Genomic DNA, 15975 nt, shown 5'->3' with positions numbered 1-15975 from the left:
GCACGTCACTCGGACACTGCTGCCTGATAGGCTCCAGCTCTTGGTCATGACTGGCCGCCTCCTCATTCAAGGCTGTCAGATCCTGATCCTTCTGTCTCAGTACTGTACCGGAGGTTGCTACTGGCAACGTCACCTCCTCTTCTGCCTCTAAAGGAGGATGCACACTTGGAACAAAGGCACACAGCATTATATTTTATTTACTTTCATTTTCAGCAAAGACTACAGGAGCAACCTTCTTGTGGCCATTGCGCCGTCGTCGACGAGAGGGGGACTCTTTCCCCTCGTCTAGCCCCTTCTGACTGACCTCTCTTTCTACTTTCATAGTGTCACCGTCAACTACGGGGTCTGTGTCACTCCCCATGGTTTTGTGGACTAACAGGTCACCTCCCACTTTGATGTCAACCCCTTCTACTAGAGCTACCCCGTTATCAACGGTCAAATCGTCATTTTTAGGCGGTACCAACCCACAACCAGTAACAAATTTTGGTTTTCTACACTCCACGCTCTTGAGAAAATCCGCCCCCTTTTGATACTCCGCCACCTTTTGGACACCCATACCTGTAGGGGGAATTTTACAAAAAAAATCAACAATAGTCTTAGAGCTCAGTTCACAACCTCTCTTACCACCTCCCCGGGCACTCTGGGACAATCCTGGCACCCCTGGAGAGTTCACAGAATTGTTCACTGCTGCCATTCTATATGGTGCCAACAGCTCCTGCTGTTCCTGCACCATGTCCTGTAGAAGTTTCTCAAACACCTGCTGCGATTCTAACCGGCCCTTTAATCGCTCAATAGTTTCAGTCTCATTTGCTGCTCCGTTCACAGCTATCGCGGTACGCTGTTCACACTAGACACTTCACACCGCACTTCCTGGAAAAATTTTCATGGCCCCGCCGAGCCACAGCAAACCAGGTTTGAGTGCGACGACAATTTTCGTAACCCCTGCCGAGTTACAGCAAGATGCTTTAATCTTCGTGACCCCGCTGAGTCACAGCAAGATGCTTTAATCTTCGTGACTCCGCCGAGTCACAGCAAGATGCTTTTATCCACACTCGTCGTCCTGTGCCGTTACCCCTAGCAACCGGGCTGCAGTTGCCCCTAGCAACCGGGCTGCAGTTGCCCCTAGCAATCGGGCTGCAGTTGCCCGCATTCTCGAACCACATGTAAGGTAGTGCTATTCATCACGCTGGGGGACACTCGCTTCATGGGGTCAATTAAAGCACACCAGCCACGTTTTCTGATAACACGACATCCAGCAGTTTATTACACTTCATAACTGCACATAACATAGTCCATCTCAGTGGCTCACTGGCATGGTTATACACATAACATCCAGGAGACCTTTCCAATGGCAGACATGCCCGCTTGGCTTTAGATACAGACTTCAGCAAGGTACAACATCAATGTCCATATAAAGAAACATTTTTACCTTTGCTGGGTCTTAGCTGCTTCTCTCAGCTCTGTTCTGCCACAGCTGTGGCTTTAAGGCTTCCCAGCCGTGGTCTCCAAGCCACGTGCCTTCCAGGGCTACTGCGTCCCAAACACAGGGATTTAGCCTCTTGCCTCACCAGGCCTCTCCAGGCCTCTCTCTTCCAGCCCCTCCAGGCTAATGGTGTCCCACACACAGGGATCAGGCCTCATGCCTTTCACACTTGTTTCAAAACTACCAGGGTTTATATATCTTTCAGTGCACATAGGACCTGAGCTGATGTCACAGTCATGTGATCAGTCACCTGAGGGGAGGTACATGGTCAGCCAGAACACCCCCCCTGGACATTTTAGCAATGCAGCAAGGCGCTGCATTACAATATATACAGCCAGTAGCCTTTATCCACTATATGATATACAGTATATGCAACCAGCAGCTGGTACCACCATTTATCCATTCCATACTGCAAATGAAATTGTTTGACGCCTTAGGCGTGTTTTGCAACATCCAGTCTCCATACAAACCATTAGAAGGTCTTTACATGACATTGGGTTACGAGGCAGACGTCCAGCTACAGGTGTTCATTGACCTTGCACCACCAATCTTAAAGGTTATAATGTTGCATACTCTTCAGCGATGAGTCCTATTTTTTTTCTTGAATGCATTGATTGCCAGAGATTGGCCTGGAGATCATGTGAACAATGCACTAAGAGACCTTCACAAGGGGACATCAATCCTACTGCTGGGATTTTGGTGTCGGGTGGCATATCTTATGGTAGCTGGACCCCTCTAGTCTTGATTCCAAGTACACTAACAGCTCAGCGTTACATTTGATTTGATTTGGTCGTAGATCCTGTATTGCAGCCATTTCTCCAAAGTGTCCTGTCCTATATACTGGGTGTAATTCTTGGTATTTGTATTATTCTGTATATACACACTGCACAGTACCACTTCTCCTGGCCTGTATACTGGGTGTAATTCTTGATATCTGTATTATTCTGTATATATAGACTGTAAAGTACCACTTCTCCTGTCCTATATAGTGGGTGCAATTCTCAGTAACTGTATTATTCTGTATATACACTGCACAGTACCACTTCTCCTGTCCTATATCCTGGGTGTAATTTTCAGTATCTGTATTATTCTGTATATATAGACTGCACAGTACCACTTCTCCTATCCTATATAGTGGGTGTAATTCTCAGTAACTGTATTATTATGTATATAAACTGCACAGTACCACTTCTCCTGTCCTATATCCTGGGTGTAATTTTCAGTATCTGTATTATTCTGCATATATGAACCCTGCTTAGTACCACTACTCTTGTCCTATATGCTGGGTGTAATTCTCAGTATCTATCTTATTCTGTATATATACACTGCGGAGTACTACTTCTCCTGTCTGGTGTACTATGTGTAACTCTCAGTACCTGTATTATTCTTTATACATACACTTCATAGTCCTACTTCTCCTGTCCTGTATATTATGTGTTATTCTCAGTACCTGTATTATTTTGTACATAAACACTTCACAGTACCCCTTCTCCTATCCTGTATACTGGGTGTAATTACCAGTATCTGTGTATGTCTTTATATACAGTATACACACAATGCACGTTTCCACTTCTCCTACCTTTTATGCTATGTGTAATTCTCAGTCTGTATTATTTTGGACATCTTAGGGGGTGTGGTTTAATTAAGGGGTGTGGTTTTGTTAAGGGCATGGTTTATCCCGTACATGGGCTGGCACATTATTTAGCCTTTAGTAAAGATACATGGCATATTTTTTTGCATTTACATCAGGAATGGAATATAATGCAAAATATTTTATTTTTATATATTGTGCATATACATTTCGCAGGATTGTTTCTTTTGTCTCTTAGGTGTTTTATAGTTTCAGTCTTATTAGGTCATATGTATATTATACATTCGGTGTCCTCCTTGATAAGTCACCATCAGAATAGTCAAACTATTTAAAGTATATTCAGATGGTAAGGCTTTTTTTCATAAGGCATAAATAGAACACTAAAAATAAATCTGAAGACAAATTAATTTCCTGTTGCTTCTTAAAACTTTTTGTAAAAGACACGACTACCACCCCTCCCTCCACTAGCACCAATTAATTATCATGTTCCCTTCCAATGTATTACATAAGCACTTACACTGCACCTGCACAGAAGGCAGGAAAAAAAATCCTAATTCAGAATGGGAACATCTACATCCACCTATAAATTCGATGAAAGGATGAAGTGGTTTTAGGGCTGTGCTGCAATTAGGTAACCTGTCAATGCTGCAAAATCCTTTAAACTTTGCAGAACAATATTTCAGATATGAATCATTGTATTAGAATAAACTGTAGGTGCGGAAACCAACGACTTCAGAATATTTTGTGTATTTTCCATACATTTCGCTCTGCATCTTGTTAACTCCTGGATTACCTCGCCATATAAGAACTGTCAGCTGATAATTATGGATTCTTCTCTTTAAAGCGGTTTAAACCATTTTTCCAAACAGAATGCTGCTATCCCTTAGATATACCCAACGTTGACTTAATGTCTCTGGATTCTGTCACTTAAAGACTTGTGACTCCAGAGAGGCGAGGGATTATATTCATTTGCATTTAAAATATGGAATAGTAATGAATGTGCGCAGAGTTTAAAGAAATCAGCCTCTCCTAAGATAGAAAAAGATGAAGAGTACGACCATTATTTAACTTGGGCTGACATCTGTTGGCTTATATGTTATGCTGATATCTCTTTGCATGGAGTGATGACCATAATTAATCAGTAAAGTATGGTTATTATTTCCTGTAATTTCATAAACATTATTTCTATTGTCTATCTCTTTTCAGCTGCAGACTAGTATGACAGAACCAATGACATTGTCCAAGTCTATATCCCTTCCTAGGAGCGCGTACTGGCATCATATCACCAGACAAAACAGCGTTGGTGAAATTTACAGCTTACAAGGCAAGTGGTTTAAAAATAAAACATCGAGGCTCTTAGTTTATTCCATGCTGAGCAAGACTCACTCAAATTGCCTTTTTCTTTGGGTTGCTTGTCTCCCTTTCTTTTCAATTTATCAGCTGTCATAAACCTCTGTGGGAACTCTGGTTCTGAAAATTGGCATTTTTGTTATCATTTTAGCAAGTGATGGCAAATCACTGAGTGTTCGGCTCAGGCAATTTAGAAGTGACTTTTTGAACTTTACAATGCAAATTGCTGTCATCAAAATATCTCTTTATATCATGCTTTTATAGTATGCCTCCTGATGAGATCTTTAGAGGTTACAAAGTAGGAGTCTCAGATTTCCATAAAGTGGACAAATGTAATTTAAAGCTTATTTGTAGGATCTTTGCTTCCAATGGCAAGCAGCAAATGTGCAAATGTTCTGTATTCCTTCATATGTGACACACAGCGACTGTCTGTTAACTTCATTCTCTATCTGAAGAATTTAATGTGCCTTATGTTATACTGAAGGATTGTGTGTAACATACTGTATATGTGATTTATACAGTATTTCTAACACATATTGATATCCACACATTAATCCCAATGTATGCTGCTAATCAACCAGTGTGTGTAAGTATAATATATACGTGTACATATATATATATATATATATATATATATTATTTTTATATGTTACATGTAGTATACTAATCTAATTTATATATATTTGTAGTACGAAGAAATAGCTCAGATATTCTTATTTCAATGGTTAGTGCTGCTGTATCGCTATTATGTAGTGCTTAATGGGAATCTGTTACCAGTTTTTTTCTGAGAGCAGCATGATATACAGTGACATGTAAAAGTTTGGGCACCCTGGTCAAAATTACTGTTATTGTGAACAGTTAAGCAAGTTGAAGATTAAATGATCTCTAAAAGGCCTAAAGTTAAAGATGACACATTTCCTTTGCATTTTAGGTAAAAAAATGTTTTTCATCTTTTACATTTTAAAAATTACAAAAAGGAAAATGGACCGATGCAAAGTTTGGGCACCCTTGGAGATTTGTGTGCTCAGATAACTTTGACCAAGGTTTCAGACCTTAATTCGCCTGTTAGGGTTATGGCTTGTTCACTATCATCGATAGGAAAGGCCAGGTGATGCAAATTTCCCAGCTTTATAAAAACCCAGCATCCTCTAACCTTGTGACTAGTGTTGAGCTAATTTTTCAGTATTTCAAATTCGGATTCGTGTTCGGGGTTCCGGCTTGTTTTCACGCCAAAAAATCGGCAGATGTTATCTGCGTGACAGAGCACACGAACCCGAATTTGAAATGCCAAACAAATTCGCTCAACACTACTTGTGACAAAAAGCAGCAGCCATGGGTTCTTCTAAGCAGCTGCCTAGAACTCTGAAAATGGTGGAGGCCTACTAAGCAAGAGAAGGTTATGAGAAGATAGCAAAGCGCTTTCAAGTAGCCCATTCCTCAATGTAATTAAGAAATGGCAGTTAACAGGAACAGTGTAGGTCCTAGCAAAATTTCAGTGAGAACTGCTCGTAGGATTGCTAGAGAGGCAAATCAGAACCCCTTCAAAAAGATTTAGCGGACTCTGAAATTGTGGTACCTTTTTCTAATATTCAGAGACACTTGCACAAATATGGCATTCATGGAAGACCTCTCCTGAGTCCTCACCATAAAACTCAGCGTCAGAAGTATGCAAAAGAACATCTAAACAAGACTGATGCATTTTGTAAACAAGTCCTGTGGACAGATGAGGTTAAAATAGAACATTTTGGCCACAATGATCAAAGATATGTGTGGAGAAAAAAGGCCACAGTATTTCAGGAAAAGAACATCTCACCAACCATTAAGCTTAGGGGTGGATCAATCATGCTTTAGGGTTGTGTTGCAGCCAATGGCACAGGGAATATTTCACGGGTAGAAGGAAGAATAGATTCAATTTAATTTCAACAAATTCTTGATGCAAACATAACACCATCTGTAAAAAACTGAAGTTGAAGAAGAGGAGGGTGTTAGGCCGGTACGCAGGAGAAGGGCTTTCTCGAGGTGTCCGGCCAGACCCTTTCCTGCTGGTCAGTAATTGTCAGCATTTGGGTTCCATTCTAGGGATTCTAAGTGTGGTTTATGCGTTTCTGCTCATGTGCCACTAAGCCACGCCCCCTTGCGGTCATGTGCCGCTGAGCCACACCCCCTGCTGTCTGGTACAGCGTGGTTGGTTGTCCTGGGGGGCTGGGGTTGTCTCTAGTGTATTTAAGGGCTCTGTGGGCTCTGCCCTGGTACCTAGTTTCTCTTTCTAACCTGGGGTGAGGTCTCTGGCAGTAAATGCAGTGTGTAAGAGTCGCTGTCAAGGCTTCCTGCTGAAAGCTACCTAGTCATCCTAGCCATCAATTAGGGCTAAGGGAATGCTGTGATCAGCATGCTCTACCGTGTTGGTTCACCGGTTAGTGTCCACGCCACGGAGGCGTCCTTGCTACCGATCCAGTATTCCAGGGTCCGCCATTGTATGTGTGGTCACACTTCCGCTTTTACACCCATGTGTTGGGTGCTGTAGAGATTCTCCTCCTCTTTAGGAACTTAGTTTCCAGGCCTTTCCTGGCCTGCAGCTATCTGCAGCTCTATTCGCCGCCACCTAGTGCTCAGGTGTTTCATTCTGGCAAATCCTTCCTGCTCTGCACAGCAGTGTCTTGCAGTGCAGAGGTTTATTAGTTTTGTTTCTGGAGTGTTGTTAACTCCCCGCATTGTATCTTGTTTTGTTACTACTAGTGTGTGTACTTAACACACTAGTTCATTTCTTTCTCTGTGCTTAGCTGAACATTTCTCTGGGACTCAGCTGCTGCAGCTCCTCTGCAGTCCGGTGGACCCCGACATGTCCCTTAAGTTTTATTTTATTTTATTAAAGGACACGCCAGCATAACATTAGACTAGGCCAGGGTCTGGCTGAGTATGTCGGCTACTGCACAGAGTCAGAACGGCTCATCCTCGATGCAACACTATATCCAGCAGCTGGAGTCTCGGTTGCAACGAGTAGAAAAATGTGCGCCGACTCTGGACATTCCAACTCTGACCGCTCAGGCTGTGGGCCAGACGGTAGCCGCCCTAATACCCTCCCCTGTCCCAACTTCTCGCCTAGTGCTTCCAAATAAGTTTTCTGAGAGCGCTCAGACCTGTCGGGGGTGTCTCAATCAATGTGCAGTGCACTTCGAGTTACAACCGCAGGTGTACCCCACTGATAGGTCTAGGGTGGGATTTATATTTTCCTTGCTCTCTGAGCGGGCGCTGGAGTGGGCTACTCCACTCTGGGAACGGTCGGATCCAGTTGTGCAGACTGTAGCCGGTTTCACAACAGCCCTCAAACAGGTCTTTTTGGGTCCTGAGGTCACCAATGACACTGCCATGCGTCTTCTCGCTATTAGTCAGACCACGTCTTCCGTAAGCGACTATGCGGTGCGTTTCCACACCCTAGCAGCTGAGTTGGATTGGCCAGACAAAGCTCTGATTCCCATTTTCTGGAGAGGTCTGGCCTCCCATGTAAAAGATGCATTGGCTACCCGAGAGGTGCCAGTAACAATTGAGACATTGATTAATCTTTTAGAATTGGCCTTTGGTTTGCCGAGAGACGACTGGAGGTGACTGCTGAGAAGATACGGGAGTATTCTGCTCCAACCTTCTCAGTGCCTCTGAGCGAGGGTTCGGGCAATTCCGACTCCTCTGTGCCCATGGAGGTGTCACGCACGGAGGGTCTTTGTCCTCCCAAACAGTCAATAAAATCCAGTCTATTGTCCCACACCCCTTGGGGGCCTGGGCGATGCGCCAGTCGCTCTCCGCATGTTAAACGGGGAATTCTAGTGTCTGTTGGAGGCGAGTCACTATAAAATGAATTAGTTTCCTCCAAAATTCTGTTGCCATCCTCAGTTATTATTGATTAGAGTTGAGCCACCCCCGTAGTGTTCGGGATCGGTTCGGTTCGTCGAACACCGGTGTGTTTGCCGAACTGTTCGTCGAACTGTTCGTCGAACACCGTTGAACACCGTTAAAACCAATGGCAGGCAAACAAAAACACATAGAAACACCTTCAAAGGTGTGCAAAAGCTGACAAACTGCTCAGAAGACACAACTAACACGTGGAAAAGTGACAAGTACATATAGTCATGCGAAAAGAAAAGAGGTGGAGGAGTAAAAGGAGGGGGAGACATAGACATAGGCATGTCATGCCCTTCTAAAATCATGAAAGGCTGGAGTAAAAATGTGAAATCAGCCTACTTTTCGTGACAAGAAAATTAAAAAAAGAAATATCTTTAGGTAGAATGGCGGTTCCATTCAGAACACTTTCCTTACAAGACGTAGTGGTATCCCCGTTGTGAGTTGTGCCAAAAATGGAACCCAATACATTCGGACTAATCCACCATTTGTCATATCCAAGGGCAGGTCAGTAAACGACAACATCGACGCGGAACCAAGTACAGTAGTATATACTGTACATCCTTTGACAAGGCAATCAGGCTGATCAAGAAGTTGGGAATGGCCAAAACAGACATTGATGTGGCGTTCCGGTTACTTACTACCTGTGCCTCCGAATAGTGTCCACCTATTGGGCTGCTTCTGGGAAGGAGCATACTATATAGATCGCTGTTTGCCCAAGGGGTGGTCCAGATCCTGCTCACTATTTGAGGCGTTTAGTTGCTTCCTCGAATGGGTTGCAATGGATGTTTCTAAGGGGGCACATATTATCCAGTACCTCGACAACTTCTTATGCCTGGGCCCAAAAGATTCGCCACAGTGTGAATACACGCGGTTGTCCACCTGTGAGAAGGAGAGAGCTGGAGGGAGAGAGGACACCACAGAGCCGAGGGGTTAGATGGAGAACGGAAGAAGGAAAGAGGGCGACGGAGGTAAGGGAGTACAGTGGAAGGCCGACCTGAGCTCCCCCACGTTCCTGCTGGGCGGGGAACAGCCCTGGGAAGAAAAGCAGCTTGCGCATCCCTTTGAGGTTACGGGCGCGAGCGGGCAGAGGGACTACACTAGAGTGCAAAGCCGACACGGCCAGTCCGTTCCTGCCCGTGCGACCTCCGTGTCGCCGGGTTTGTGCCTGAGCCGCGGTGGACCCTGATGGCCACCCCCCCTCTCCCAATACTGGTGCCTGTCCGCTGGTGGGTCGAGCCCCCCTGCGGTGGGGGGCGAGTAACATCTGCAGAAGAAAGACCATCTTCCAGCCATACTAAGCTGTCTACTTCTTTTCGTGGACAATGTGATATGATTCCTTTCTTACGGACACGCCCATCGTTACAAATTCCAGATGAGTTACAGGTGCTTCAATGGATAGCAAGTGCTCCTTCAAGTGGGCTCTCCTCCACCTCAACTTCAACATCACAAATACTTCAGTCCTCAGAGGTGTCACCCCAATCGCACTTGCTTCCTCACAGCTCCCAAGTCTCCAGCTGCCCGTCTGAGTATGGGGTAACACAGATGGTTGAGTCTGCACAGCTGTTTACTCATACTATAGCCTGGGAAACGGAGGTCTGCTCCAGAGCTTCTGTTAATCCAGACGAGGAAACGATCTGCACTGATGCCCAGAATCTTTATGAGTCAGATCCAGGACCAGATGAAGAAGGTTCTGAGCATAATGTAGACCCTTGTTCCCAAACTGTAACTCCTGTTGGTGGAGACAATGATGAAGGCGATGATGAGACTCAAATACCTGATTGGAGCGACAACTTGACTTTTCGGTCAGGGCAGGAAGAGGTTGGCTCTGAGGACGACGGGTGTGAGAAGACACAGGGTGATGATGACGAGGTTGGAGAACCCACTTAATGTCAACCCACAGTCAGCCAGTCGATGAGGTCAGCAGAGGAGGTGGAGGAGGATGCTATTGACGACGATGTTAGGTTGCGCCTTCCTGGACAGAGACGGAGTACTGGAAGCATGTCAACAACTGCATCCTCAACTACAACTCTGCCTCTGACCACAAGTCGTGGTGGCTCTTCAGGTCGCATGGGCTCTAAGCCTTGCATAGCCTGGGCATTTTTTCAGATTGATAAGGATGACCCAACTCGTGTTATCTGTAATATTTGTCACCAAAAGCTAAGCAGAGGCCAAAAAAATCCATAGTTTGAGTACTTCATGCATGAACCGTCACATGGATATGAAGCATAAGTTGCAGTGGGAAGCTCACTGTGCCTACAATGTGGCCTAGCGGGCCAGGCCAACCACCGTCTGCCCCATCTTGTGCATCCGCGGCCTCTTCATCCTCTGTGACTGGGGGGACAGCAGTCACACATGTTTTTGAATGCAGACCTGCCACCTCTTTACCCGCAACAGCCAGCGTGATTGGCAGGTCATGATTTCATTTGGAAGTGGAAACACCAGCTGGTGTTGAGCGCTCTCCGACATTGAGAGCACCACCTTTGGATCAAGGCAACCTAACTTTTCCGCCTGCATCTTCCTCACAGACCGGCAGTTTGCCGGGGACACCCTACTCAACCCCGTCTAAGCACAACAGCCAGCCCTCGGTCCCTCAGATGTGGACAAGTAAAAGACCATTTCCTCCTAGCCATGACTAATCTAAGAGGTTGAATTTCACCATCTGCAAGCTGTTGGCTACAGAAATGCTGCCTTTCCGCCTGGTGGACACAGAGGATTTTTGAGACCTTATGTCCGTCGCAGTGCCCCAGTACCAGATGCCCAGTGCCACTACTTCTCAAAGAAAGGTGTGCCTGCGCTACAACAGCATGTCGCACACAACATCACCGCTTCTTTGAGAAACTCTGTGTGTGACAGGGTGCATTTCACCACAGACACTTGGACGAGTAGGCATGGACAGGGGCGTTACATGTCACTGACTGGGCACTGGGTAACTAAGGTGACAGCAGGACAAGGGGCTGCTGTCCAAGTCTTGCCGTCCCCACGAGTTGTGCGTCAATCCTCTTTATCTAGAAGTTCCTCCACTGCTTCTGCCTCCTCAACCTCCTCTCGGTCCTCCACCTGCACCCAAAGCCTGTCTGGTAATGCCACCCGCTTTCTAACTGCGCAGAAGTAATCCTGCACACATCCTTACTATGCTGGCAGCAGGCGGTGTTTACATTGAAATGTCTGGGAAATGTGAGTCACACAGCTGAGGAGTTGTGGTCAGCTCTGGAGACCCAGTTTCATGAATGGTTGTCTCCACTGGACCTGAAACCAGGGAAGGCCGTGTGTGACAATGCTGCAAACCTTGGTGCGGCCCTTCCCCGGGGCAGTGTCACACACATGCCTTGTATGGCTCACGTGTTAAACCTGGTTGTCCAGCAATTTTTAGCCCACTATCCCGGACTAGATGGCTTTCTGCAGAGGGCACGGTCGCTGTGTGCTCACTTTCGCCATCCGCATTCCGCAGCTCAACGACTTACATCTCTACAGAAGTGGTTGGACCTGCCAGTTCACCGGATGAAATGCGATGTGCCGACTGGGTGGAATTCAACTCTGCACATGTTGCAGCGACTGTGGCAGCACCGACAAGCCCTGGTGCAATACGTTCTGACGTATAGACTGGGCCAACGAGATCCAGAGGTGGGGCAAATCACGCTGCAGGAGTGGTCTCAGATCAGGGACTTCTGCACAGTTTTGAAATGGCAACGAAGATGTTTAGTGCTGATGATGTCATTATCAGCATGACTATTCCGGTGACTTACATGCTGGAGCACACGTTAAACAGAATTCGGAGTCAGGTAGTGGGACAAGAGGAGGTGGAGGAAGTAGAGGAGGAGTCGTATGCGGAAGGGATAACATCCCCAAGGTCCAGACGGTCGGCAGCACCAAGGCGGCAGGCATGGGAGGGTGGCGGAGAGGGATTAACCAGGGCACATGGTAGCAGCCAAACTGTGGAGGAAGGTGCAGGAGCCGAGGAAGAATTGGAGGACGAACTGGCGATGGGCATGGAAGACTCATCAGATGAGGGAGACCTTGATCACATTTCTGTTGTGCGAGGTTGGGGGGAGAGGGCAGAGGAAGGAAGCATCATTCTTACCTCGCTACCAACACAACAAGGACTTGGTCCTCCTGGATGCGCAAGACACATGAGTGCCTTTTTGCTGCACTACCTGCAACATGACCCTCGGATTGTCAGAATTCGAAGTAATCCTGACTACTGGGTTGCCACACTCTTAGATCCACGGTACAAAAGTAAATTTGCCGAAATAATTCCTGCCATAGAAAGGGATTCACGCATGCAGGAGTATCAGCAGAGGCTATTGCAGAATCTTACATGTGCTTTTCCACAAAACACCAGTGGTGCACGTAGTGAATCTCACAGTTCTAACTTGCCAACCGTGGGACTGTCAACTCGGTCTTCATCACTCAAACCGTAACAGTAACACAGTATCTGCTGGTGACAGCAATTTTGTGGAATCGTTTCACCACTTTTTTATACCATCCTTTCCATGGCCACAGGAGACTAGAAGTCTGACACATAGTCAACGCCTAGAGAGGATGGTACAGGAGTATCTCCAAGTGAACATCGAAGCTATGACTGTGTCACTGGACCCTTGCTCATTTTGGGCTTCTAATCTGGAAAAATGTCCAGAGCTCGCCACTCACGCCTTGGAGATCTTGTCATGCCCTGCAGCCAGCGTTCTCTCTGAACGTGTGTTCAGCGCTGCTGATGGTGTGCTGACAGATAAGTGCACGCGGCTGTCCACTGAGAATGTAGACAGACTCACGTTCATAAAGATGAACAAATCATGGATCCGCAAGGACTTTTCTACCCCTGTGTCATCCTGGGGAGACTAAAAGCTTGAGGATTTGGTAAAATCACCTCACCAACCATTTTAAGCAACTCTGGGGCAATTGATGCCACTTAAGTGGTGTCTGTGCCACAATTTTTGGAAAAAATGGAGACTCTTTTTGGAGTCCCCTTGCTGCGTTTTACGTGACGTTGGCATCGTCAATTCCAGGTGGGTTTGGTTGCTCCCCCCCCCTTTTAACCGTAAGAAACTACATACACTATGGCTTGGGGTAACACAGATCGTTGAGTCTAAAGAGCTGTTTACTCAGAGGTCTGCTCCAAAGCTTCAGTGTCTGCTAGTCAGCGTAGTAGCCCAGCTCTGAAGCAAGCTACACCGCCTGTGTATCTAATTAGAATTTCTAACTGCATCTAGCCTAGGCAGACTGTGGGGACCCCCAACCAAACCCAGACGCTCAGCCACCCCACCGCCCCCCTTTCCTTGACAATACAATAATCGGTCACAGCTTTATTAACTCTTTATACTCATTCCATTAGAAAGGCATTTTATTTCTAAAATAATTCAGCTTGTTGCAGCATGCCCTGTGTCTCCACACCAGCAAGTTGGCCAACAAGTGTAAATCTCCAACATGTCCTTTCTATTTCCAGGCCACGGAGGATTCTGCGCACTTGTATGCAGGACTCTGACCCCCATCCATCACTTTTAACTCTTGTTCCACTCCATCCTAGAGTCCTGACAGGAATATGTCCAGTCCAATATCCATTAAGTGAACACCATCGGGCCTTATGAGGCCTGCTTTATCTCCTTCCAGTTGTCGGTGTCGTATCACTACACCGCCTCTGTCTCTTCTAAATTTTGCCATCCGAATATTTATTACCCGCCTTGTCCGTTCGATGGCCGTGATGTCTCACGCATCTTGCCATACCGCTATCGGCACAATCTCTGACCATACTATAGTTAGTTTTGTGAAAAATTCTCTGAAGCACTCAGTGTCTAGTTTCATTATTGCCATTAGTTATGCGCTCTTGTGATGACCTAGGTCATTTCCCCCGGCCTGTATAACTAAGATGACCGGACTTCTTGCCTCTCTCCCTACCTTGATTACCTCCATTAGTACCTGTGGCTATTGCAGGCCTCTAATACCTCTCCAGTTGAAATATGTGTTATGAAACTCTAATTTCCTCCCGCCTGGGCGGACTTTCACCCTTTTTTCTGCCCAATATATATACAAGTGGCCTATCACCCACACTGTTGGCTTAGCGTCACCTGTAAAAGAAACAAACCACGTTAGGATAACAAGTCCAGTCTTATGTATCTCGCCCAACACGTGGATCGTCATCTCCCTATCCTCTGAACTTCCGTTTCTGACAGTCCTGCTCTTGCTGCTTCCGTGGCCGCGCCTATGCGGAATGAGTGTATCCCGTAATCTTTGGGGTGGTTCCCTGCCGATGTTAGACATTTATTAAATATAGCTTGGAACTGGTATCTTGATAATGGCGTTCCATCAATGTGTGATAGGAAGAAATTACTTTGTGATCTGATGGTTATATATGTTTTTACTATTGTTACCCGACTCAGTGTACCGTTTGTGGATTGTAGAAGTACCCAAGTGCCCCTGCCCGCTGGAACCGTTTTCGATTTGCGTATGCGTAGACGTATTGCATTATTGGCTATGACTACATCCTGGTGTAATAAGCCTCAACTGGTGGTAATTTTGGATTGAAGGACTAATTCACTTTTGCATAGCGCCCCGAAGAAGGCGTTCGCAAATGCAGTAGACAGTAGTGTTGCTTCAAATTGTGAGTGTCATGTTAATGGTGTTAGAGATATGATGTGAGAAATCAGTTTTAGTGACACGGGACGGGACGTCTACACTCCTGACATGGCTGACCCCTTTTCCACCCTTTTATGGATTGTCTGATGATGAATCTCTTTGTCCCATCTCCCCAATTCAGTAGTTGGAAGTGAAATGCTACTCCGGTCAGATACCGCTGCGCTGACGCCCCTGATATGCCCCTCATCATTAGCTGGTTGAGAAATTCTATGGTGACTTGTAATCTGGCTTGCTCACATTGGTCAACCCGTCTGCCTGCTCCTAGTCGTGTCCACTCTTCCCATGCCTTACCGTATGCTTGCCACGTTGACGGGGCAACTGACGCTCTGATTAATGGCATCAACTATTCGCCATTAGATCCCATAGGGAGGGTGGGCAACTGTTGCTCGATGGGTGGGCGCTGGGTAGGAGCTCTGTGAAAATCTGCCAATTGAAATGTGATAAGGCGTTAGCAGCAGTGTTAGACCCCTCAGCATCATGGCTAGCGCGAACCCATACATTGTGTTTTAGGCACAGGAATGCTAGCCGGCGTAGTAGGCCTAGCACTGGGAGAGACGATGATGCCATCTTATTAATGCAGTATGCTAGGCTGGTGTTTTTTGTTATGAAGCGTATATTTTTGTTAGCCAGGCGCGCGCCCCATATTTCTATTGCTACCTCTATTGGGAAGAGTTCCAGGAGTGTCTGTTTTTTTATGAGCACTTGTTCTGCCCAATACGGAGGCCATAAGCTTGGGCACCATTATTTATTTAGTATCGCTGCATATCCGTACAGATGGGCTACTCCAATGAGTAACAGACACTGCTACAGGCCCAAAAGGTTTGACTTGGCTAGATGCAGTAAAAAATTGTTATTAAATACAAAGGTGGTGTAGCTTGGTACAGATGGGCTACTACAATGCGTAACAGACAATGCTACAGGCCCAAAAGGATTTACTGGGCTAGATGCAGTAAAAAAATGTTATTAAATACAAAGGTGGTGTAGCTTGGTACAGATGGGCTACTACAATGAGTAACAGACACTGCTACAG

General features: G+C 46.0%; 1 protein-coding gene across 1 annotated transcript in view; it reads left to right on the top strand.

The window, feature by feature from the left end:
- Window positions 1-15975, top strand: part of DOK6 (docking protein 6) — a 746130-nt gene that overhangs the window by 647993 nt on the left and 82162 nt on the right. Inside the window, 1 exon segment of the mRNA XM_073676947.1 lies at window positions 4281-4398. Coding sequence (XP_073533048.1) covers window positions 4281-4398 — 118 coding nt within the window.

This window comes from Phyllobates terribilis, unplaced genomic scaffold, assembly GCF_046119375.1.
Source record: "Phyllobates terribilis strain yellow unplaced genomic scaffold, ASM4611937v1 Scaffold_4__5_contigs__length_816908805, whole genome shotgun sequence".
NCBI classification, from domain to species: Eukaryota; Metazoa; Chordata; class Amphibia; order Anura; family Dendrobatidae; genus Phyllobates; species Phyllobates terribilis.
Note: the sequence above shows the minus strand (reverse complement) of the source record. Positions and strands in the feature narration are given on the sequence as shown.